General features: G+C 37.6%; 1 protein-coding gene across 1 annotated transcript in view; it reads right to left on the bottom strand.

Moving 5' to 3' along the window:
- Positions 1-25,104, bottom strand: part of CNTNAP2 (contactin associated protein 2) — a 1,934,648-nt gene that overhangs the window by 1,078,785 nt on the left and 830,759 nt on the right. The window contains exon 5 of the mRNA XM_081283562.1: positions 2,495-2,698. Within this exon, the coding sequence (XP_081139688.1) occupies positions 2,495-2,698 (204 nt within the window). The remainder of the gene's footprint in view (positions 1-2,494; positions 2,699-25,104) is intronic.

Below are 25,104 nucleotides of genomic sequence, written 5' to 3'. Positions count from 1 at the left end.
TAAATTTCACATGCACTTGACATTTTGATTACTAATGTAAAGTAACATTTTATAATTAAGTAATAAAGTTCTTTTGTGAATTTTTCCTATCTTCCTTTTCTTATAGAAACTATTATTTTGATAAGATCAGATTTTGAATGTGAAAAGTTCTATAATAAATAATAAATGTTTAAGATAATGTATCATTACCTACATTAAAAACTAAAGTTGCATTCAAACATGGTGAATTCTTTTTCTAGCTTTTAATATAATTCTGATTTTCAAAGTAATATAAGTTATATTCCATATTCAGGAATGTTGGAACACTCAGTTGATAATTGGTAAGAAAGTCAAATAGGCAGTGTCTCTTTGGGAATACTAATCTTCAGTGTTGTAGCTTTCCACTGTGATTCTTTCAACATGTAAACTTTATTTATTTATGTATTTTAAGGTATAAAATCTTTCTAGAATTTTTATAGCATTACAAGAGAAAACTTCAGGGGAATGCATGGTACCTTGAAACCACCCTTTCATACAACCTGCAGATTTTGGCCAAGCAAAAAGATACCATTGCTTTTTATGAGTTGTAATTTCGATGCCAGGACCAACATGGTGGAATTCTTCTTTAGCTTTAAATAAAACCTAGCTACATTACCAATACACAAACATGCACTGGTATAATCCATTTAAAAGCAATAGAAACTCAAAACAAACAATAACTCACTTGAGTTACCTCTCCCTCCAAACAAATTATTTCTGTAGTTTAACTAGAATCCAGTTTGAACAGTTTTATGATATTCAAAATATTTATTTTCACTTATTTCATGTTTTTTTACCTACAAGATCAGTCAATAAAACCATCCTTTCTATTCCTCTGAGAGTACATGGACTATAATCTCCATGCTGTCAAAACTAACATTCATTTCTCAGTCTTGATCTCAACGTGAGAGTTCACCATCATTGGTTACTTCCTCTCCTTCCTTGGTCTCTGTGATAACAAGACATTCTTTATTTCCTACCCTCAGTGTCTACTTCTTCTTTGTCTGGATTATAGTACCTGCCCTCTCAGTGCCATGTATGCAGTTCTATAATAGAAACCCCTGTATATGTGAGAGGCTACTCAAAGGCACCAGGTTCAAAAGGACTTTAGGTTCCTCCTAAATAGTTTTTCCTGTTTTGAAAAGTGACACTGACATCTATTTGGTGCTCTAGTCCAAATCCCAGGAATTGCTCTTACTCTCTGCTCTTTTCTTCTTATGTAATACCCATCTCATCACAATGACCCCTGAATTGATCACTATACTAGTTTTCCTAACACACATTTCCCTGCATCTCCACTGACAACTATCTCATGCAAGTTGATGCTGTCTTTCCCCTGAACTATGCAGAAGTTTTACTTTGACTCTCATGCCAGCATAAGCAAATATTTCACAGAAGTCCCAGTGCACTTTTGAAATTATGATTATAATGCCATAGAGTTTGAGGACTCCCAATAGATATCGATTTTGAAAATAATATCCAGACAGGTACGGTGGCACACGTCTGAAATCCCAGCAGCTCAGGAGGCTAAAGCAGGAGGATTTCAAGTTCAAAGCCAGGCTCAGCAAAAGCAAGGCAGTAAGCAACTCAGAGAGACTCTGTCTCTAGATAAAACACAAATTAGGACTGGGAATGTGGCTAAGTGGTTGAGTGTCCTGAGTTCAATCCCAGTACCTCCACCCCTCAAAATAATAATAATATCTAGAGCCTCCACCATGCCCTGAAGCATACCACAGGACTTGAACAGTTCCCATCCCTTCATCTCCTATCTCAATAACTCATAACGTTCCTCTACACTGGCCTCCTTCCTGTTCCTTGATCATGAAGCTCTTTGCCTACAAGGATCCCTTCCTATGAAGTCCTTTTCCCCTTGAGGTCTTTATGATTAGTTCTTCGCTTCCATCGTTCGCTCTGAGTTTGAGTATTACCTTTTCTCCTAAGAGAGAAATTTCCTTATTACACATTCCATTGAAGGCCCTGTTGCTTCAGAAAGGGCATGTAGGCCTCCACCCTTATCATATTTACCTCTTTAACTGATTTTATAATGCTTATTTGATATGGGGCCCATATTATTGACTCCGAGGAATACTAGTATCTTCTACCACACTGAGTTAGAAAAGCAACTATCTGTCTATACTGTATGTACAGCAATAAATACTTACATTTATTTTTGTTTGTTTTATAATAAAAGCAATAGTAAGTAATATATTATTTAATTCCTGTACTGGGCCATAAACTTCATAAGCTTAAGGACCTTGTGTCTCCATTCCAATGCATGCAGTTGGCTGGTATCCTTTGTATAGTAGAAATGCGCAATAAATACTTTTTAATGTAATACATCTATCCATATACACCAACCACTATGGATTAAGAATGAATCAACTACATAGTGGGGACTCTATTACAATTTACATTTTAAAGGGTGAAGTAAGCAACCGCTGCTTGTGGGAGTTTTAATGCACAGAAATAATGGTACCTAGGTTTAAACTGAGGACCAGCTTGGCTTTTTTCAGTTCCAAAGTGAGATAGTCCCCTTGCTGTCCTTCTCCGTGCAGGATGACCCCTTCACTTTCAGAGGTTTTAAACTTCAAGGCGATGACGTCCTTCAGCGTTTTCATCTTCTTGTTTCTGAATCTGTATGGTAACACGACATGGCCGTCGAAATTGATGACATCAGCCCCTAGGAGAAGGAAAAAGAGCATGTTAGTGCGGCTGTGGGCACGTCCTGCTCTTGCACAGAATCAGTGCAGGGGGGGGGGCTGGGGTGTCTTTGCTGAAGGGCTGGGGTTCTGGGCACTGCCTGTTGTCATTCCTGTTATCTGCTGTGTGTTCCAACGTGGATTCCATCGGAAGAGTGCATGCAGAATGATCAGAAAAGCCACTTCAGTTATGATATTGATCATGAAAACTCATAATGGGGTCATAAACTTTAAAAGTTAACTTGGGGATGTAGAGTTTTGTTCAACAAAGTGCTTTTTTTTTCTTGTTTTGTTTTTGTCTCTAAGAGATGAGGAGATTTCATGGTTCATTCCTCAGGGACAATGATTTTTTATGATTTATAAATATATGTTCTACTAGACTTTGTTCCACTTTTTGGACATGAGAATGGATAGGGTTGGATGGTCAACTCAGGTTTTCTCATGGTTTTTGTGTTTCACCACATTTGTAGTGAATTTGTAGTATCCAGAGTTTTTAACTAATTGAATTATAGAAAGCTTCTTAACATTTGCTGTTGGGCATCCTTTCTGGAAATCCTTATTAGATCCTTGCACTTGGAATCAAGAGTTTGGGGCGTGGTTCCACTCCAGTGAACACGGGCATCCTCACTTTTAGTTAGAAAAGCAAATTTCTGGCTGGGTGTGGTGGCATAAGCCTGTAATCCCAGCAGCTTGGGAGGCTGAGACAGGAGGATTTCGAGTTCAAAGCTAGCTTCAGCAATGGTGAAGCACTTAGCAACTCAGTGAGACCCTGTCTCTAAATAAAATACAAAATAGAATTGTGGCTGTGGTTCAGTGGTCCAGTGCTCTGAGTTCAATCCCCGGTACAAAAAAAAAAAAAAAAAAAAAAAAAGCTAATTTCTTAATCATACTAGAACTCCAGAAATTCTAATTGGAATTTAGGGCTTTACATTAAAATAATGAAAGTATATATACTCTTCAGAAGCATGGACAGTTTTATCACTGTTGTTAGACATTAGGTGTTTGCATTATTTCATAACCACTACTTACTTCAGAATTTTTACAGAATGAGACGATACTAGTTATTATGTACTACTGGCCTATGGACTCCTAATTCATGGACGGGTTCCCAGAAGAACTGTTAAAACACAGATCTAATATTTATACAAACAAAATTTAGTTACAATTATGGGCATGTATCACCAAAATATTTTCAAATTTCTATTTCCACCATCTTTTAATTTTGAAATCATAGAAAATGTAGTCAAACTGGCTCTGATTATTATAGAATTTCAAGCTGGACAAAGCCAGACTCCAGGTCATAATAAACAAGGTCTGGCTAAAACACACCACAGGGAGACTCTAGAGAAAACAGTAAGAAGTTGAGAGCTCGTCGGAGAAGTCTTCTCATTTTATGTCCTGGTTGTCTTGCACATAGCTATTTCCATCACTGCAGGAACAGTTTGATTTTCCTGCTAAGTAGGGATTTCGACCAGTTAGCTCCCTATGGCCACAGAGGAGAGTGAAGGCCACAATGGCTGGAGCCACAGTTCGGAGCACTCCCTGACACTCCGAGCTTCTGCTCTTACTTAACTGCATAAAGTGCACTGTGAATATAGTTCTTCCAAACATTACTTAAAACTAAATGGATGCTTTCCTTTCAAATCACCAAGGGCTTTCATGTGCTTTAAAAATATTTATCCAACTATCTTTAATATTGATGCTTTTAAAAGGACAGTTTGGGCAATGCCACATTATAAAATAACTTTCAGAAACTACGTAATTTGAACTTTCAATTCCTTATAATCAGTTCTTTGTTACCCATAAAAAGATTTTCTTACTCAACAGTCTTCTGTTCTCTGAGACTATGATCACAGAGTTTTATTTTAATAGGGGGAGGGGGAATCAACCATTAAATTTGGCTTCTGCTAACACTGCAAAGCCAATTAGACTTCTCTTAATCATCTAGACTGTCATAGCTGAATTCCAATAGCAATATCTTTATCTTCTGTGATGAGAGATAAAGGAGAGGAGAAATGGAATCTGATTTTCATATCGTAGGGTGAATTTATGATCCAGCAGTTGGGAGAAAATTCTTTTTGTTTTGAAAAATGAATAAACAAAAACCAGAAGGGAGTCAATTCTGATCTCTAGAAAGTAATTTTGCGGTCAACTTCATATCATTGACAGCCGAATAATAAGCACATCATTGTTTTATACACTTTCAATATATATTAATTGACATAAAATATTCTCTTTCAACTCTCAGGAAGTAAATGTTGCTAGAGTTTAGAATAAAGCATTCAGTTCCAGGTACATCAGTATTTATGCAAATAATGAGGCCTTTCTACCTCACTTTTAGTGAAATGAGAAAATGTGACAGAAAGAATGAGTATGGTTATTTTTTTCAGACATTCCTAATATTATTTAATAAAATTATGAAGAAAAGCTATCCGTGAAGACGAAGTCTCATTTCATCAATGCCAAGTAGTCCTCAGTGCATGCTAGGAAACAGATCAGATGCTTTGCAAGTCACATCTCACACATTGCTAATCAGAGTTTTTCTATGAATGGGTTAAATGCTTCCAAAATATCAGCATGTTTGCTTGCATGTGTGACTCAGAGCTAGCTAAAAAATGATCAAATTCCTTGAGATAATCTATATTGTATAATTTACACTTAAAGCCATACCATACACTTTAAAAAGAGACAGAGATAGTGTGAATTAGTGGAAATAACATCAGAGTTTAGTTGTGTTTTCTACAAAAATACATTAAAATTTCATTTGACATCTAATAATATGTTGTGCTTACTTTAGGACAAGCCACTTCCCCCCCCCCATTATCCTGATTACTTCTCGCTCCCTAGAATTAAGTTTTCTATACAGTGATTAAATATGTGTGGTTGAACTGTTAAAGCAATCGGAAGAACAATAATGGCTAGTCAAAAATTGAATGCAAAATCATAGTGTTTCCACAATTTTTGCTTCTAACAATATCTTAGAGAACTGGAAATGGGCCTAATTCATCAAATTGTCTTGGTAGAGGAGGGCTTTTAAAATAATTCTTGTTAATCGTTATAGTCTCAGTTTGGATAAGATATTTTAGAGATGTGAGCAGCATGTAAGGATGTAAAAATTTTAAAAATAACTTTTTTATATTTGTATGTTTGTGTAAGACTGAATCAGTTTAAAATGATGGAATGAATTCTTGCCCCAATCCACAAACCCCAAAATATTATCTGTATTACCATTGTTTAAAGGTTGTCCAAAACTTAATATGTTTATTTTATAAAGAAATCAAATAATATAAAAGTGTTGAAAATAGTGAATTAGATCCACAAGAGATCACCAATGTTAATGAGTAATAGGTTTTGTGTAGCCTAGATTCTGTACATTTTACCTATCAATCTATCCATCTATCTAAAGTACAGAATAATATATATATATATATATTATTTTGTATACATTCAGATATACAATTATTATATCGCATGCATATTATATTATTGTGTATAAGCACATATATACATATGTGTATATATGAGTTTATATTTTATATCTAAATGTCTAAAGATACATATTTAACATAATTTGGGCAAGTAAATATAAAGTCACCTCAAAAGTTTGAAATGCATCTCTGAAACTAATGTGTAACAACAGAAGGTAGAATTTGCCTAGTTTTTCAAACTTTACATGAATGTGAATCCACGTATTACTTTTAAGCCATATGTCAATATTTTAGATACATTGACCATTGTTTATGACACAGTGTGACTGCTATCTTCATTCTCTCCCTCCTCAGTCAGCTCTCTTCCTTCACACAGCACTGAACTCCACCTGATATACTGGCACGTTTATCAGTTCACCACAAATCTCCTCTAAGAATGAATGCATTGGACACTTTATTTAGCTCATCTTGAAGCCCACTACCTAAAACGATGCTTCAAACAATGTTCATTGAATATTTGTTGAAGGATAGAATGCTGTCTTTCATATTGTAATAAATTGGATGAAGTTATAATAAACACTATCACATATTTTCATTAAACATTTGGCACTAGATTGGAAGAAATTTTTAGAATCACTCTTATTTTCCCTGGTGCCACAATTACACGTATGCCCAATGTTTCCACAGTCAGGAAAACACTGATATTATCAGATAATGTTTTGGGGCTTGTGGTTTGGGGCAAAAATTCATTCCATCATTTTTAACTGATTATGTCCAAGACAGACTACACATGGATAGAGTCCTTCTTGTTCTTTTTCTGTGTAACTGGATCTCATTTCTTCCTTGTAATTTATTGACTTTTCTTTTGAGTTGTCTGTGGTTTAAACCTAAATAAATAGTTAAAATGGATCCCTTTACTATATCCTTTGAAAAATGGGCTAGAGATAGACTAAAACATCATGTTTACTTTGGCAAAGAAGAAACTAAACAAAATCCTCAAAGATTTTTTTTTTTTTTTTTTTTTTTTTTTGTGAAGACCAGCATCTAACATTTTCTACAGTCTCTTTCCTGAAAATGTGCTCCTTTGCCACTAAGTGCTTGGTATCTCATGGTACAACAGCAGTTATCAGAGGACTCTGACTGCTTCTCTCCATAGCCTTTCGACTTCCACCCAAGCCGAGACACTGATACCCATGGATATTCCATAGGCGTATTTATCTCCTTGCCCAGTGCTTAATTGTCTCTCTGGGCCTTGTTTCTCTTGTCCTCTTATCCAAAATTTAGTCACTCAAGCCAGAGTTTGGCCACTTTCTTGAGCAACTCTTTCTCTCGCCCACCTACACTCAGCACTTCCAAGTTCCTAGAGACTTTAGCCCTGCCACATTTTTTGAACTCATTCACTTTTATGTGTTCTACCTCCCGGTTGCCCTCACCTCTCATGTGGTCCATTGCTCTAACAAACTTAAATGAATGATTCCCATCCTCCATGCTGATTTCCCTCCATCTGTTCTCTCCAGAGAAGCTAGGAACAGCTTTCTGAAATAAACTCTTTGGCGAGAAGATCACAATCCCAGCTCTGCCAGGTAGCCTACAACACCTTCAGTGGTATCACCTGGTTAAATTCCAGGCGTCTTCAAAGCCCCGGGGAATCTTCACCCACCCGCAAGCTTCCCTGTGCAAAGCTGCCTTGCCTCCTGTCCCATGGCACCCTGGCACCTTGGTCACACCACTCCCCAGGCTCCAGTGGTATTACCTTTTAGGGACCTCATTTTCTCTGTGGACTTTAAGTTCTTCTAAGGTACAGACTTTGGATTGTTCCACTTTGCCTTCTTGGCACAATAAATCCTTCTTCAATCTATCTAAACACAATGGGTGTTTGAAATAACAAGGCGAAAAGGAGAAGTTCTTATTTCCCTGCAATATCATACCTGGTGCCAGAAAATTTACGAAGGGCACAAACTTATACATTATTTAATGATATGTACTTATCTAACTATTGTAATTGTGGTTATCTGATATGAAGAAATAGTTAAAACATGAAATGTTATTAATATGCTCATAGTAGAGCTATTTGTTTATAACTCAAAAGCTATAAAATGTACCCACTACAGGAGTTTAAATGCAATATATATGTACTATGTGTGTGTGTGTGTGTGTGTGTGTGTGTGTGTGTGTGTGTATATATATATTTAATCACTTTAAGAGAAACTTTCCTATTTTAAGATTAAAGTACTAAGTATTGAATATTATTTTAATAGTTATGTATATCATCCCAAGGTTAATATTTTATTGAAGTTTAGAAGCAAGATGGATTTATTTCTGTATTTTTTATTATTGAATTACTTCATAAAGAAAACTATAATGCATGATGATTCACGGATGTCTAATTATATGGTTGGCTCACTTGAATCAAACTCAGAAATAGGAAAATGTTAGTAATTTTTTAAAATTATATTGTTAAAAATTATATTATTCAATATCAAAAGACAACTTGAGGTGCTCTCTGCCTCATTAAATTTTCATTAGTAACACACACACACATACACACACACACACACACACATGTGCACATGTTCTGGTCCCCCTCCTATCTACTCACAACTCATAAGATCTCAGAAAACCAGAGCAATCCACTTCTGAACTGGGTTATAGTTCTAATATAGCTGATAATACACAGATAATAAGCAATTTCTGAAAATTAGCATAAAATCTATTTGCAGGAAATCCATGTGGAAGCTATTTTTATTTATTTTTGTAAATCAAAAAGTCAAACAAATTAGACTTGCCTTCTCTGTGATAATATTGCTGTTTACTGAAAATAGCTCTACAGTTTTGACCATAGAAAATCTATTTTTCTGCTTGGGAAAAGTCTATTTAGAATTGTAAATCCCAAGTACATGCTACAAAGATGAGGAAATGAACCTGATATTAAGAAACTCCTCAGGATGTCTTCTGATTTAAATTATTCCCAGCATATCTTTCAGGTTCTTAAAAATCTCTGGTTCCACTTAAAACATCATTGTCAGTTCTGGTGTCTAAATTTCTGTGCTGTGTGGGCTAACGGATGGCAACTTGGTTGGAAAGGGTGCTAGGGCACTTGCTTTCAGATCCTGTTTCAACAGTAATTTACATTAACATTAGGAAAGGATCAATGCCCTGTATCTGAAGCAGGGATAAGGCAAATGGACTGGTAGTGGGTCAGGGATCACCAACCTGGTCATTTCTTGAAACTGCTGTGGCTTACTTCCATTTTCCCCATGTTTTAAGCTTGTCTTTTATTTTCTGTGTTGAGATATCCTGACATCTGGCACGATGCCAACCCTGCAGGGAACCACCCTTTCCTGGGTCAGCTAATTTCTAGATAGTAAACAACTGGCCTGCAAGCACACTTTCCAAAGAAAAACCATCCAACCCAGGGTCCACAATCCAACCGCCTTCTTTATGAAACTCTCCTCTTACGAGCCAGGATCCTCCTGCCCTAAATACCACCCAAGAGTCCAATGCCACATGATTTAGGATAGCTCTAATACCCTAAAGCCCACTGAAATTATTCAAGTTACTACATATAAGCCTGCATCACCCATTTCTCCCTAGAGAAACCCACAAAATCTCTCCTGGTCATGGCCCCTCACTCCCTTTGCCTCCTAAAGACCCTGGAAATTCCCTTCGTGAGCCCTCTGAGCCCATCCTGTGGCATGGCCTAGCTGTTCCTCTTGGGAACGATGGAACAATAATCCTTTCAGATAATTAATGATAATCTATCTTTTCAAATGGCAGGTGTTCCTCATATGTTGGACATATGTTTCAAATTTTCTACTAATACATTTTAAAATACCATATACGGAAAAATCTCTTGCTGTGAAAGATTGGGTCAAATAAGAAAAACAATCTTGCAATTGCTGACAATTTATTTCATAGATCTGCAGAAAGCTCTTTTCAAGTAAATTTTAGGAACCATTACTGATAGCCACTAGCATTCACTGAGATATCTTCCACATCTGGAGACTTGGAAAGACTCAGCAATTATTGAGGTAAAAGGTTGAGTTTTAAGAAGGCATTAATAGATGAGACATTCTATGAAAAGTGAATAAAGATTGAGCGAAATAAATCCAGATGGATAGGGGAATAGAATGTTTGATTGTTTTAAGGAGCTTGATTCCTTGTGAATTTAATGTGTATGGCTTGCAGGTCATGGGCAGGGTTACACCTGGAAGAGGGAGGACCCAGCCTCTGGAAGATGTGCCTGTGGGTGCCATGATGGCATTCTAAGCAGAAGGCGTGTGCTCAGGTTTACATCTTGGAAAGTTATCTCTACACATGTATGCAAGACTTAGAACGGAGGACAGGTAGAGAGGCAGAGGGAGAAAAGACACACCTGAAGACATAGTCTAATAGAGTAGCCAAAGCCTAAACAAATCCAGGATTCAGGAGACAACTCTGCCATTAAAGAATTCAGGGCTTTCTGATGATACATTGTGGCTACCAAAGATCTCAAATTAGTTCCAGCTTTTCTAGTGAAAGAAGAATTACAGATGAATATTTATAGTCAGAATTGTGTCCAATAGCATGAAAAATTCAACATCACAAAAGCATTGAGACTTTTAATGGAATTTAATTTACCCTTAAAAATGTCAAAAATTCCTCTTTGATTTAACTTATCTTCATTCACCATCTTACTTTTTTGACAGAATATCAGAAATGTTTCACTTCTTTAGTTATCCCACAATTCTATGCTCTATCCTTTTCAAATTCACACTTATAAAAGGAGCCAAGCCATCCCTTTAAAAAATATATGATTGATACTTTTCCAAACTATGCACACTTCACCAACAACTCCTGCAAAGATTCATGGACAAGTACCAGTATGTAACAGGTGACTAGTAAAGAAAGATTTTTTTTTTTTAATTTTGGTGAGTTAACCCAGGTATGCCAAACCACTATTTTTTATTTTGAAATAGTTGCTTAGGACCTTGCTAAATTGCTGAGTCTGTCCTGGAACTTGCAATCCTCTTGCTTCAGGCTCCCAAGCTGCTGGGATTATAGGCATGTGCCACCACACCCAGCATGAAAGCAATTTCTATTTATTTTATTTTGTGTGCTTTCCTGAAAGTTAAATGTGTTAGTACAAATGATGTGTGCCTATTTGCAAGAGGTTGGGATGCTCAGTGTATTCTAGGTTTATTCCTATGGAGTAGAACATTACAGCTGGGCTTTAGTGTTGGTTTATTTCATATGCCTTTGTGTGAAACTTCCCTCAACCATAAAGTAGGATTAATAAAGCTCCTAGTGTACACATGTTGGGAAATAATATGCTCTCTCTTCTCCACTAGAGCAGTTGGGTCCTGTCAGGTAGAATGCTAAATGCTGCTCTGTGGCCTGGTCATCCACATACCTCGGTGCCTTGGCCCTGGAGGGAGTCTGATTCACTGTGACCTTGGGGCCATCCGTTACTCCATGACATCTGCACTTCCAGGCTCTGGTGAACAGGCTGAATTAATTTATTCCATAAATGAGCAATGCTCACAACATTTATGCTGAGAACCAGCCCTGACAAGGGTAAAATGATTGGAAACTCCTGATGTTGGAAGTCACAACTTTAGTGCTCAAGGGGGATAGTCATTCCATACAAACGAGGGACACTGGATTGTTGTAATAATCAGGGAGCCCCATCATTGCCCTTCACCTTCTCAGATTAGATGGAGATATAGGAGCAGAGCTATATTCTTCCTGATAGAACTCACCAGGAAAAAGACCCTGCTTCACGGCTTGGCCATGATAGTCGAGAATAATCGGGGCGGGGGGGGGGGGGCGGGGTTGGGATGCTTGAAGGGGGTCTCTATCCACCTGTAGGTAACAGTTGCTATGTGGCATTATGAGTGTTATTCAAACATTCCTTCTGTATAAAAGGCCAGAAACCCACATATTTAATGAAGTCTCCCTGCTTCTAAATGTTGAGCAGTGAGATTGAGTTAAGTAGAGGCTTCTGGCTGCTGACCCACAGATGTTTGGATAAACTTGGATACTGTCGAAATATAAGGCTGCATGGGTCATAACAGTTCTGAAAATAAAACTTGTTACTCATATTCCATAATTTACCTGTAAAAAAAAAACTGCAGTGTGTATCAGCAAAGATTTTAATTTCCAAAGGCAAATTCTATAGAAAGCAAGGTAGTTAATTCTAAATAAATAGAATTGATGATTAAGAAAAATCAATTTCAATACAAATAAGAGAGTGTGCATTTCTCCTAAGAGGCCTGGGGTCATGACTTACAGGAAGGGGAAGCTGTCTGCTGTGCTGCTATTGCTAAAAGGTAGCGTCAACAATATCCTTAACATAGAAGAGATTTAACTGTTCAATTAATAAGAGATCACTAAATGTTGTTAATGACAACTAAGTAAACCAGAAGCATGTTTGGAGAAAATTCTATAAAATGAAGTGGGTCTTTATTTATTTTCTTATATTCTGTAGCTGGGCAAGGTACAAAGTGGATTTTTTGGTATCAATTTTGTAATTATGTCCGATTCTCAAGAAGGAAGGAAAAGAGAGGAAGGACAAGGGAGGGAGATCTCAGAAAAACAGGAGCATGTTACTGGAACCTGAAGGAAGAGCAAGTCTTGAGATAAAGCAGCAAAGAACATGGGTGAATTGTGTTTAAATCATTGTATTTTCTGGAAGGTAAAGCTTGAAGTGATAAAATTGGAGATTTAGCTAGGGGAATTTGGCAGTGTTAAACGTGTGGCTTGGCAACTCTCAAATGTTTATAATAAAATGTATGAGAGGGATGTGATTTAAAGATGGGATAATTAAAAGGAAAACAGAACTTGAAAAAGTGTGGAAAACTTTCCTTCTATCTCCATTAAGGAAAAAAAAAATGCAAGGGTGTTTGGAAAGAACAAAAGTGCGCCAAGAAGCTATTTTATAAGAAGATGAATATGGATTGGCTATGTCAGGGGAAACCAGGACCCATAGTGGAAGCTGATGGAAGGGTTACTTGGAAGGCATTTCAGAGATCATTAGGGATGAGCTGTCCTTCCCAACATAGCCCCAGAGAGCCAAAGCTGGGACAACAGAACAATTTCAAAGGAGAAGCCATGGACATCTGCAGGACCTGGGCCTGCACTGTCCAGCACTGGCTCATGCTCTGCTCCCTGCAGTCCATTGTCAATCTGCTGCCCCAGACGTGGGTCCAGCATGTGGTGTACCCAGTAAAGTTGGGGGGTGCAGCTGTCTCCACCTGGGTTTCATAGTGATCCAGAGAGCTTCACAACCCAGAAAAGAACAACCACTGTGGGCATCGGGTCCCCACCGAAAGCCCTTTCTAGGTCAGTGTGTAGTGGTGCCATTGGGTAGGGTGGGCCCCTAGGATTCCAGACCAGTAGAAGCCACCATAAGTGATCCCAGCACAGATGGCTGCAGTCTCATGAGCCAGGTTCAGAGATGCCACAGAGCTGGAGTCACTGCTGAGAACTGTCAAGGGGCAGGACCTCTCGGTTGTGGGGGTTGGGAGACCACTCCAGTAGGCCCTGAAATTGGGTCTTCCACCCCAATGGGCCGAGGAGACAGAGTAACTACCTAAAGAAGATTGTTTTCAAGCTTTGGCACATGTTGCCCTTTATTTCCTTTTTAGAATAGGCATGTAGTCTTATGCCTACTCCTCCTCAAATTTTGAAAATACATAACTTGTTTGATCTTACAACTTCACAGCTCCAGAACAATTTGCCTCAGGATGAATCATACTTTGAGTCTCACCCATCTCTGATTTGTATGGTATTTGGTTCAGATTTTGGATTTAAAAATTAAAGTTGATTCTGAATGACTTAAGACTTTGGCGGCTATTAGGTTGGAATGAATGTATTTTGTAAGAGAGACGTGCATGGACTTTAGGTGTCTAGGACAGAATGCTCTGTTCTGCATGTTTGTGTCCTTCCAGAATATACATGTAGAAACCTGATCACCAGTGTGCTCATATTAGGAGGTGGGGCCTTTGGCAGGTGATTAGGTCATAAGGACAGATTCTCATAACTGCGATTAGTGCTGGTATAAAGAAGCCCCAGAGAGCTAGCTATCACTTCCACTGTGTGATACCAGAGCAAGACAGTGACTTCCATGAATCAGGAAGCTCTCACTATTATGCAAATCTGCCATGATCTTGATCTTGGACTTCCTGGGTTCCAGAACTGTTATATATACATGCTGCCTTTCTTTCTTTTAATAGAAGGCTCTAATTTATGCCATTCTGTTATTTAAAGCAGCCCAAAATAAGATACCAACTAATACATAAACATAATTGCAAATCTGCCTATTTGCAGCCCCAAGAGCCACACTCACAGCACTTGGCCATCATATGGGCATAGATGCAGTGTTTCAGAACATTTGGATCCCCAGATATACATTCACAGAGATGTCCAGTAGGCCATGCTTGCCCTTATTGCTTCAGATTTCATCCTATTGAAAAGATGTCTTTTTTCATTATCTGTTTGTGGCCATATTTTTCACATTTTTGTGCTTTTTGTGGATGGTTTTTCCTGTGGCAAGTGCCTTCCTCCCAAATGTAGTGCTGAAGTACTGCTTGGTGTTTCTCCGAACCAGAAGGCTCTGATGTACTCTACAGGGAAAATACCTGTGTTAGACCAGCTTTCTTCAGGCCTGAGTGACAGTGCTGGTCACCGTGAGTCCAGGGCAAATGAAATAGCAGTGAATATGATTAGGTCTCCTTAAATAGAAACACACATCAGTCAACAGTATAGATTGACTGGTTGACAAAAAGAAGTGACCAGGAGCTCACAGGAACCTAACTGTATATATCCTCTAGCTTGGTTCAGTATTTGCTAATTCAGTGTTTGTGGAAACTATATCATATAACTACTCTAAAAAATGAGGATTTACTATATTTACATTGCATTTATTTATGTTTAAATGGGAAAGCAGAGAACAATTTCCAATAGTACATATGTCAATGAAAATGTAAGAAATTCTTAAATAAACCTTGAGGAAAATGATCAACCAACAGTAACTCTCTTCATAGATGTGTGCAATGCTCCATTGGCACACTCTAACAAAATACTGCTTCTTGCTGTAATGATGTGACTTTCAGTATATGTGGCCACAAAGAGAGCATGCAAACACAGATTCATTCCTCACATGTTACTGTACTCAACTTTGTGGTTCACATGTTTCATTATTATGATTAACTAAGTATTTTATAAACAGCAATTTCAGCATTAGCAATACTGGGATATATAAAATCTCAGATTCTCAGAGAATCACAGAATCTAAATTGTATCTTCCAATTTCTATTTCCTGAGCGGTAGGGCTAAGAATTTTCATTTTTACTTAGCCATTTGATTATTGCTTACCAACATAAGCTGGGCATGGTGGTGCATGAATATAATCCCAGCAGTTTGGGAGGCTGAGGTAGGAGGATTGTGAGTTCAAAGTCAGTTTCAGAAACTTAGCAAGGCCATGAGTAACTCCGTGAGACCTTATCTCTAAGTAAAATATTTTAAAAAAAGGGCTGGGGATGTGGTTCAGTGTTGAAGCCCCCTTGGGTTCAATCCCTGCTATCAAAAAAATTGCAACATAAAAATATATTTTATTGAGTCTACTATAATTAGAACATTGATCTATATTCTCTCTGAACCCTAAGTTACTTTAAGAACCTATAGGTACTTGAACTTGGTTGTATTATACATGTTATTAAATATCTATTAAAGTTATAGGTATTATTTTGTATAATTTATACTTCGAATTTCTCTTCCTAACGAAAATCAAGTGTTTCTATTAAGGAGACCTGACATTTTCTTTTGAATAAGTGTCTGACCTAATGGAGATATTAGAACCTTATTGAGTATTTGAATCATTCCATAGCTCCAAGAAATGGATCATTATGGATTCAAAAAATATAAAGTCACACAAACGCCATAAATCCACATTAATTTTAGAAAAGACTTTTGAGGGCTATTAGGAAAGAAACTGAATTTGGAAATAGGATACATTTTGATATAATGCCTACACAGCTTATTTCCAACTTCATGATTTTGGCATTTTTACAGCTTAGATCAATCCTAACAACTTATGCACTTCCCAAGGCATGACAGATGTGATACTGTAGAAGTTTTATTTTTAGTAGGTCAGTAAGTCCTTAACATGTCAATGGTCAAATTTCTTTTAATGTAGACCTAGAAGCACAGAGATGTCTTCATTTTGGGGGATAAGTGGCATGCTGAGGTATAAAATTTGTCAGAGAATGAAAGTGATGCTTGCTTTCTCATGACCCAGAAGCAGGTAGCTGAGTCAACAGCATCACATCCTCCCCATCAGGCAATCGGACAATGCTTCTTGGAGCACAGAGACTAATGCCCAGCCCCGGCCAATTGGCCCTTGAGGAAATAATTTCACTTTCTGGGCCTGCAAATAAAGGAACAGATAATCTGCTATATTCTATTCTGCTCCAAAATTAATCATCTCTTATTCAGGGGGATTTTCTGAAACTTACAAAAAGGTAACTATAACTAGAGGATACAAAAGACCCCGCCAGAAGACTTCTTGACCAGGTAAGCAAATTCAACAAAATTCCAGAATACAAGTTCAACATAAAAGAAAATCAACAGCTTTCTTATAGTCTGATAATGAATTTGCCAAAAAAAGAAAGAAAGAAATCAAGAATACTGCTCCAGTCACAATAACCTTAAAAAAATATTTAGGAACAAATCTAAGGAGGTAAAATATTGCTATAGTGAAAATTATAAAACACTGAAGAAAGAAATTGAAAAAAAAAATCTTAGAAGATAGAAAGACCTACAATGTTGATGAAGAGGTAGAATTAATATGTAAAGGGCCATATTTCCCCAAATGATATACATATTCAGTGCAACTCCCATCAAAATGTCAATGATATTCTTCACAGAATTAGAAAAATACAGTCCTAAAATTTATATGGAAGAATAAAAGATCCAGAATAACCAAAGCAATATGGAACAAGAGTGATATTTCACAATACCTGATCTCACATTATACTACAGAGGTACAGTAACAAAACCAGCATGACATTGGCATAAAAACAGAAATACAGACCAATGGAATAGATTAGAATACATAGAGATGAATCCACATAGAAACAGTCATCTGATCTTTGACAAAGTTGCCAAAAGCATACATTAAAAAATAATAATAATAAATGAGAGAAACAGCATTTTTAACAAAGAGTATTGGGAACACTGGATGTCCATATGTACAAAAATGAAGTGTTCAGGCTTAGAAGTGTGGTGTTCCCCAAAAGCTTAGGTGTGAGACAACATAAGAAAGTTCAGAGGTGGGATGATTGGGTTGTGAGACCCTTACCTAATCAGTGCATTAACCCCTGATAACTGAGAGGTAGAGGATAGTTGGAGAAGGTAGATCAGTGCGGCCCTGTCTGGGGGATTTATGTTTTGTTCCTGGTGAGCTGAGCACTGTCTGCCTGCTGGTGACCATGTCCTGTGCTGCTTCCCTTCTCCGTTATCCTTCTACCTTGATGTGCTGCCTGAATTGGGGCCCACAGTGTTGGAGTCAGGCATCCATGGACTGAGACCTCTGAAACCACGAGGACCAAGTGAACCTTCTCCTCTAATTGTTCCTGTCAGATCTTTTGTTTACAGTCACCAAAAGCTGACTAAAACAGAAGGTAGAACATTATCACTTACCCTGCGCCAAAACCAACTCAAGTTGATCAAAGACCTAAGAATTAGAACAGAAAGAGTGAAACTACTAGGAAAATAATAAACATAGGATCAACACTCCAACTGATGGACATAGGCATTGACTTCCGTAGTAAGACTCCTAAAGCTCAAGAAATTAAACCAAGAACTAGAAGGTGGGAAATCATTCAATTAAAATTTTCTGCACAGGAAAGGAAACAAAGAGTGTGAGGAGAGAGCTACAGAATGAGATAAATTCTTTGCTAGTTACTCTTCCATCAGTGAATTAACAAACAGAATATATAAAGAACTCAAAAAACTTAGCATACACAAAAAACTAATAATACATTAAATAAATGGGCAGAAGATCTAAACAGTCATTTCTCAAAAGAAGAAATATATATGGCCAAAACAGATATGAAAAAATTTTCAACATCTTACAATCAGGGTGATGAGAATCAAAATTACAGCGATCTCTTACCCCAGTTAGAATGGCAATTGTCAAGAATACAAATAAGGATAATTTCTGGTAAGGATGTGGGGGAAAAGTTATTATACTTAGTTGGTGGGATATTAAATTAATATAACCACTTTGGAAAGCTTTATGAAGATTTCTCAAAACACAAGGATTGAAATCACTACATGACTGGACTCAGATATCTCACTCCTCAGTATTTATCCATAAAAACCGAAATCAGCATAGTTTAGTGATACATGCATGCCAATGTTTATAGCAGCACAATCCACAATGGCCAAGTTATGGAACCCATCAATAGAAAACTGGATAAATAAGATGTGAAATACATGCACATACATACAGAGAGAGAGAGAGAGAGAGAGAGAGAGAAACACACACAATGAAGTTTTACTCAGTCATAAAGAAGAATGAAATTCCACAATTCACTGGTAAATGGATGGAACTGGAGAACATGATGCTAAGTAAAATAAGCGAGACTCAGAAAGTCAAGGGTTGAATGTTTTCTCTCATTTGTGGAAGCTACAGAGAAAAAAGCAATAAAAAAGGGTATGCCATGAAACTAGAATGGAGGTCATTAGAGCAGAAGTAGGGGATCAAGTGAGAGGGAGAAGGAGAGGAAAAGGAGAAGGCATGGGGAATGAAATCATTCAAATTGTTAGGTCCATGTATGAATACACCACAATATTTATATCCAATTCTAATGCATCAACTAAAGTAAAACAGTAAATAGAAAGAAGAACAATAGAGTTGATGAAGGAGTTTGGGGAAGAGAAGAGGAAACGGAAAGCAAGTGTACTGCAGATTAAAATGGAAAAAAAACTATATTAAATGCATTCATGAATATGTCACAATTAATCCCACTATTTTGTAAAACTATAATGCGCATATATACACAAATATGTATGCAAGTGTATATGGATATACATTAAATAAAAATGCATATTCACACACGAAAAAAATACTGATCATTTATTTTTGTTCTTGGACTGGATTCTAAAGATGGATAAATTTAGAATTTCAGTGCATACTCCCATTTCCTGATTATTTTCGCCATTACCAATAAGATTTTCTCAAAGTCAATTTTAAAACAAAAAAAAAAAAATTCACACACTGAAAATCTTTTGTGAATGACTACTTTGGACAACAATAAAACATGTACAAAAATGCCAAAACTTGAAAATGGTGTAAGATTATTACATTCTAAATAGCATGTATGATTGTTAATTTTAAAAAAGGAAAACAAATGTTGATCTTTTATTTCACTTTTATAAGTGAAATTAAACATAAGGATTTATTATGATGAACAAACAGTTTACTCATACTCTTCAAATCTCATTAATGTTGAAAAAGCTACAAAATTAGTAAGTTTGAATTATTTTTATTCTAGAACATAGGAAAAATTCTTTGAGTCAATTAAGGAAAATACTCATGGATGCAATTACCTGGGTCCAGGGAAAATGAATGCATGACCTTGAACAAGTACAGAATGAAATATCTAATCTTATTCAATTAAAACATGTCAAGTTTCTCTCCCTTTTTACATACTTAGCCTAACACAACAGGACAGCTCTTATAATATCAGAGAATTTTAATAGTTGTGTGTGTGTGTGTATGTGTGAGTGTATTTATCTATCTATATCTATTATATTCATATATATATGAATTCTATCTTCTTTAAAAAATCAAGATTACATCAAAGAGAGGCAGATTTGTACTTTTTTTGCTACTGGCCCTCATTCACAGTAGCTGGATAGATTTAATAAAAACTGCCAGGGTTCAAAGCCATGTGTGGCAGTACACACCTGTTATCCTGTTATCCCACCAACTTAGGAAGCAGAGGCAAGAGGATCACATGCTCAAGGTCAGCTTCAGCAACTGAGTGAGACTGAGCAACTGAAACTCTGTGTCTTCAACAACAAAAACAACAAAATACATGTACAGGGCTGGGAATGTGGCTCAAGGGTAAAGTGCCCCTAGGTTCAATCCCCAGCGCTCTCTCTCTCTCTCTCTCTCTCTCTCTCTCTCACACACACACACACACACACACACTCACACACACAGCAAAAACAAAAACAAAAAAAACAAACAAACAAGCTATCAGGATTTAATTCTGCTTTGCTACCTGGTAGCTATGTGACAAAAACTATGCAAATATTAGTATTTAGAGACTAAGTGGGTTGGTAAATGTGGAGTACTTAAAACAGTACCCAGTACACTATAAGCTGTTCCCAAACATTAGCTGTTACTGTTCTCATGCATTACATCTTTATTTAACTGATTTGAAATACTGAGTATTCTAACTCAGGCATTTGCCACATTAGCTCAGGCCTGGGAGGAGCCCAGGGCCATGTTTCAGTCATGGTCCTGATGGACTTAGGGCCAACTGGCCTGACAATCCAGGTGACCATGTGGCCCTCCCTGCTTATTGTTCCATATTTTTGCTGACTTTCCTGATGAATTTTATTTTTTTCCAAACAAGAAAACAAAACACAGAGAAGTGAAGTGAAAAAGAAAATTGCATGATTCAGTTTACTCTGTTTTGACTATTCTCAGTGATGGACAACCTCTCAGGGACACAGGTACTTTGAAGGTCTCCTGGCACAGCTTTCTCTCTCTCTCTTTCTATATATATATATATATATATATATATATATATATATATATATATATACACTCTGAGACCTGGTGCAGGATGAGTTGGAGAGCCTGCCCAAGCATCTTCAAGAAAGATTCAAATGGGCACTTGAATTCATGTCCCTCATCTGTAATTTCATCCACAACAGCATAACATAAGCCTTTATTTCTTTATAACTTATGATTTGCTACCCAGAAAACAACGAATATTCATTGAATGTAGAAATTCACTATCTTAACATCTTGTTGAGTTTATGTATTCAATATAACCTATAATTTTATAACTTTAAATCACTAAATTTAGCTAAGTCCAACTCAGTGTGTAGATTCATTACAGATGGGCTACCAATTCTTGTATTTTATGACTGAATCTGGAGATTCTGAGGAGTTCAAGATTAAGAAAATATCTCAATCACTAAATTGCAATGTTTTGGCTAGGCATATATTAGCTAAATCAAGTGAGAATTAAAAAAAAAAAAACAGTGTAAAGTTTCAGACATACATGGGAAAAGACATCAAAATGATTTTTCATGATTTTTCCAGTGACTCTGTGGAAGTGTCAGTGGGCATGGTTTGTAAGATTTCAGACCGTTCTTGGGAAGGCTTCTAAAGGGTGTTCACATACATTGGCCAACGCAGTGGAGTTCAAAGAATGTGGAGACACTGAAGAGGGACATGCAGGATCTGATCACTTCAAAAGACAGTGCAGAGGGAGCTGCTACAAGAGGTGGAAGAGGTGGGACTCCCTGGGTCAACCGAGAAGTTGAAATGGAGCTGTAACATCAGCCTGCGGAGGACTGGTCGGCTGGAGCCAGAGCGGGGTTAGGGTGATACCTGTGTGAGGCTGGTATAGACAAAACTCCACTCCAGCCACACATCTGGCCACCTCGGCTGAGCAGCCTGGGCCCCGACCACAGGCTGGGAGAAGCAGCTTAGCTTCTGAGATTAAGCAGATACTCTGTCGTCACCAGTTAGTACAGGGAGAGTGTTTTATAGACCAGGCTGTGTAAACAGGGGCATCCTCAGCTTCCTTTGTCCCCTTGTATGACCAGCATTCTAAGAAACCATGTCATTGGTGGGTATCCACTGGATACAGGCAACACTTGCTTGCCACCATTTCCAGCATGCTCGAGAATCCCTGTCCTTCAAGGTAATACTCATCTGGACATTCCAGGCTGGTCTGCTCTCATGGTTCCTTCAACTTGGCTAGGTTCTTGAAAATGGAAAGGGGAGTTTCAGGGACATGGCATTTTACTGCCCTACTTTCCTTCAAGGATGATACACCCACTCTGAACAACAACAACAAAAAAATCTGTTGCATAGAATGAAATGAAGAGCATGGCCTTTTGATGGCTTTTCCTGATAAATTAAGCACGAATGGCCATTGTGAGGAACTGCTATGTGTTGTGCTCAAACAGTTCCATCAGGCATGAAAATAAAATGCTGTTCTGTGATAGCACTTCATGACAATTTTCATTAAAAATGAAATCAGGCATGTTGTTAGACCACAACCAATACTGACAGGGTCAACTCGCCGTGTGAGATCCAGTGACTTATAAATATACAACATATATACATTCCCGGCTCTCCATCATACAAATACACGTGCATGGAGATGTGCAACAAATTGTTCTTATGCCACTTAAACACATTTGTACTAAGGCTAAGCATAAGTCAATGGGGGGGGGGGAAGCAAATGCGTATTCCTTCTTGGTGTCAGCGACCATCTACCCGCCCTTGCCCATTCAACATGCCCTCAGATAACACATCACCTGGAATCTCACAGAAGAATTCACAGTAAGTCGTAAATACTCCAGTGATTCCTAAAGCTTTTAAGACACTAAGAGAGTGGTACTTAATTGAAAGGTGAGAAGGGCAACAGAGGAGGCCACAAGCCCCAGAAACAGTTAATGAGGGACACCTTGGCTGCAGGAAGATGCCCTCATGTCCTGAAGTTCCACCACACAGCTAACAAAGAGCATGCCGGCAATGTGAGGAAACATGCATGAAACTACAGGGACAATTACACTGGGTAATGTCACATGTTCCTCCAAACCAGGACTCTGGCAGTCACAACAGAGCAGGCCAGAACAAAACTACCCGCAGGACGAGAGGACGACCGAGGCTGACCTCACCTTCTCTTTACCTCTGATGCTCTCTCTGTACCAAATGTCCTGTGGTTGGCCTGGCTTGGCTCTCCCAGCTATTTTATTCCACTGAAGATATGCCCAGCTGTTTCTCAGACCAACGTTGTTGGTGGAGTGAGAGAAAACCCTGCATGGTGCATGAGGGAGCGAGTCTGATGGAATATTTTCTGAGGATATATCCAAACAGTGTAGACAAACATTAAATCGCTTTGTTTGTTCTCTTATCAGTTTCACTCTTTTGCTTCCCTGAATGAATTTATTTTCTTCTTTGTTCCTTACTCTTGCTCATTCTCTTTAAGCTCTTATTCTCTTAAATCCTCCTCTTTCAAAACTCATCAAGCGCAAACATAGCTTCCTTTCTTTTTTTAATGTGATTTTCATGATATTCTCATTAAAATACCTCTTTAATAACATTCCTATTAAAATTTTCTTAGAATTTAAACCACTGATTAGTATTAAAGCTGAAAACACTTCAATGAATTTTTCTGAGGCCTTCCGGTAGAAAACTGCTCTTGGTGACGGGCCTCGCTGGCTCCTCCGCCATTTCAATCTGGGCTATAATGAGGCTCTAGGGTCTAAAGGAAAATTTGCCTGAGAAACATGATGCCCTGTTTGATGTACAGAGCTTTTGTTTTTGTGTCTCAACTCTATAATTTCTACAGAAACAGGACCTTTGGGTTGTAGATGCAAATGAGAGTTGCTCACTGCTATTAATCATTTATATCTCCAGATCACTTGATCAGAGTTTGACTCAGAAAATAATTTATGAATTACATAATGGGAAACAACACACCAAGGAAACAATTAGACAAAAAGAAAATTTAAAAATATACAGTGGTAAGCTGGCCAGATGATAGCCTGTGAAATGCTTACATGTGTAGAAAGAGGCTATGTATCTTAGCTCTTAAAAGCAATGAGTGTAGGCCAGGCATGGTGGAGCTAACCAGTATTCCCAATAGCTCGAGAGGCTGAGGCAGGAGGATCACAAATTCAAAGCCTGAGCAATTAGGGAGGCCCTGACCAACTGAGAAAAAACCTGTCTCTAAATAAAAAATAAAAAAGGTCTGGGAATGTGGCTCAGTGGTTAAGCCACCCTGGGTTCAACCCCCTGCATGCACGTGTGCCGCCCCCCCCCCCCCAAATGTAATAAGGGTCTAGTTGTAAGAGAGATATCACCTGTAGGATTGCTTTCCAGCCCAGACAAGAGTAGACAAGGTAACAATGTGAGGAGATGGGTAACATTATTTACTGATGCTATTTTCAGTACATTTTTCTTAAGCAATTGCTTATTTCTCTCAAATCAGAGGACACCCATGGAATCATGAAATTTGTTTACTTAAAAATAATACTTCCTTAACTCTGAGAAATAAGTACACTTGATCTTGTATTTGTATGTATCCAAACTACTCTCAGTTACTGCATTACAAAGAATTTCATTATTAATAATGAAAGTGAAAGTGAAATGTCACTAAGGTATATTACTCAGTGGTACTCAACTACAGTAATGTAGAGTTTTAGTTGAGAAGCCCAGGTCACCTTTGTAGACTTTATATCCCTTTTAATCCTATTTGCTGACTAGAAAACCTACTGGAAACATAAGTGATTTTTTTATCTTTTTTTTCCCTACATGTTAGATGATTTATTAATCAATTATTTAATTTATCTGCTTAACCTATATTTATTAAATTTCTCCAATATGCAGGCTAAACACTGGAACTACAGATGTGTAGACTGCATAATTCAGATCTAAAGTGCAAGTAAGAAATATGCATTATCTTGGACAGTAAATCTGTTTGCCTTAAATAATGATTCCTGTTTCCGTAATGGGAGCTTACCTTGAAATGGTCTTTCTTCTATTTCCAGCTATCTCTAGGGTGATTTTTAAAGCACACACAAATCCCAAGCTTCAGGTTCACACCAAACAAGGGGAGACCAGAGAGAGATCTGGTTGTATCAGTCCCTTCCTGATGGGGGACATTTGATAGCTCACTGGGTGAATCTCATGTTCATTAGATTTTAGGCCA

This window comes from Spermophilus citellus (genome assembly GCF_964194105.1).
Source record: "Spermophilus citellus genome assembly, chromosome: 3".
Taxonomy (NCBI): Eukaryota; Metazoa; Chordata; class Mammalia; order Rodentia; family Sciuridae; genus Spermophilus; species Spermophilus citellus.
The sequence above is the reverse complement of the archived record's forward strand: the minus strand, read 5'-3'. Positions and strand labels throughout refer to the sequence as shown.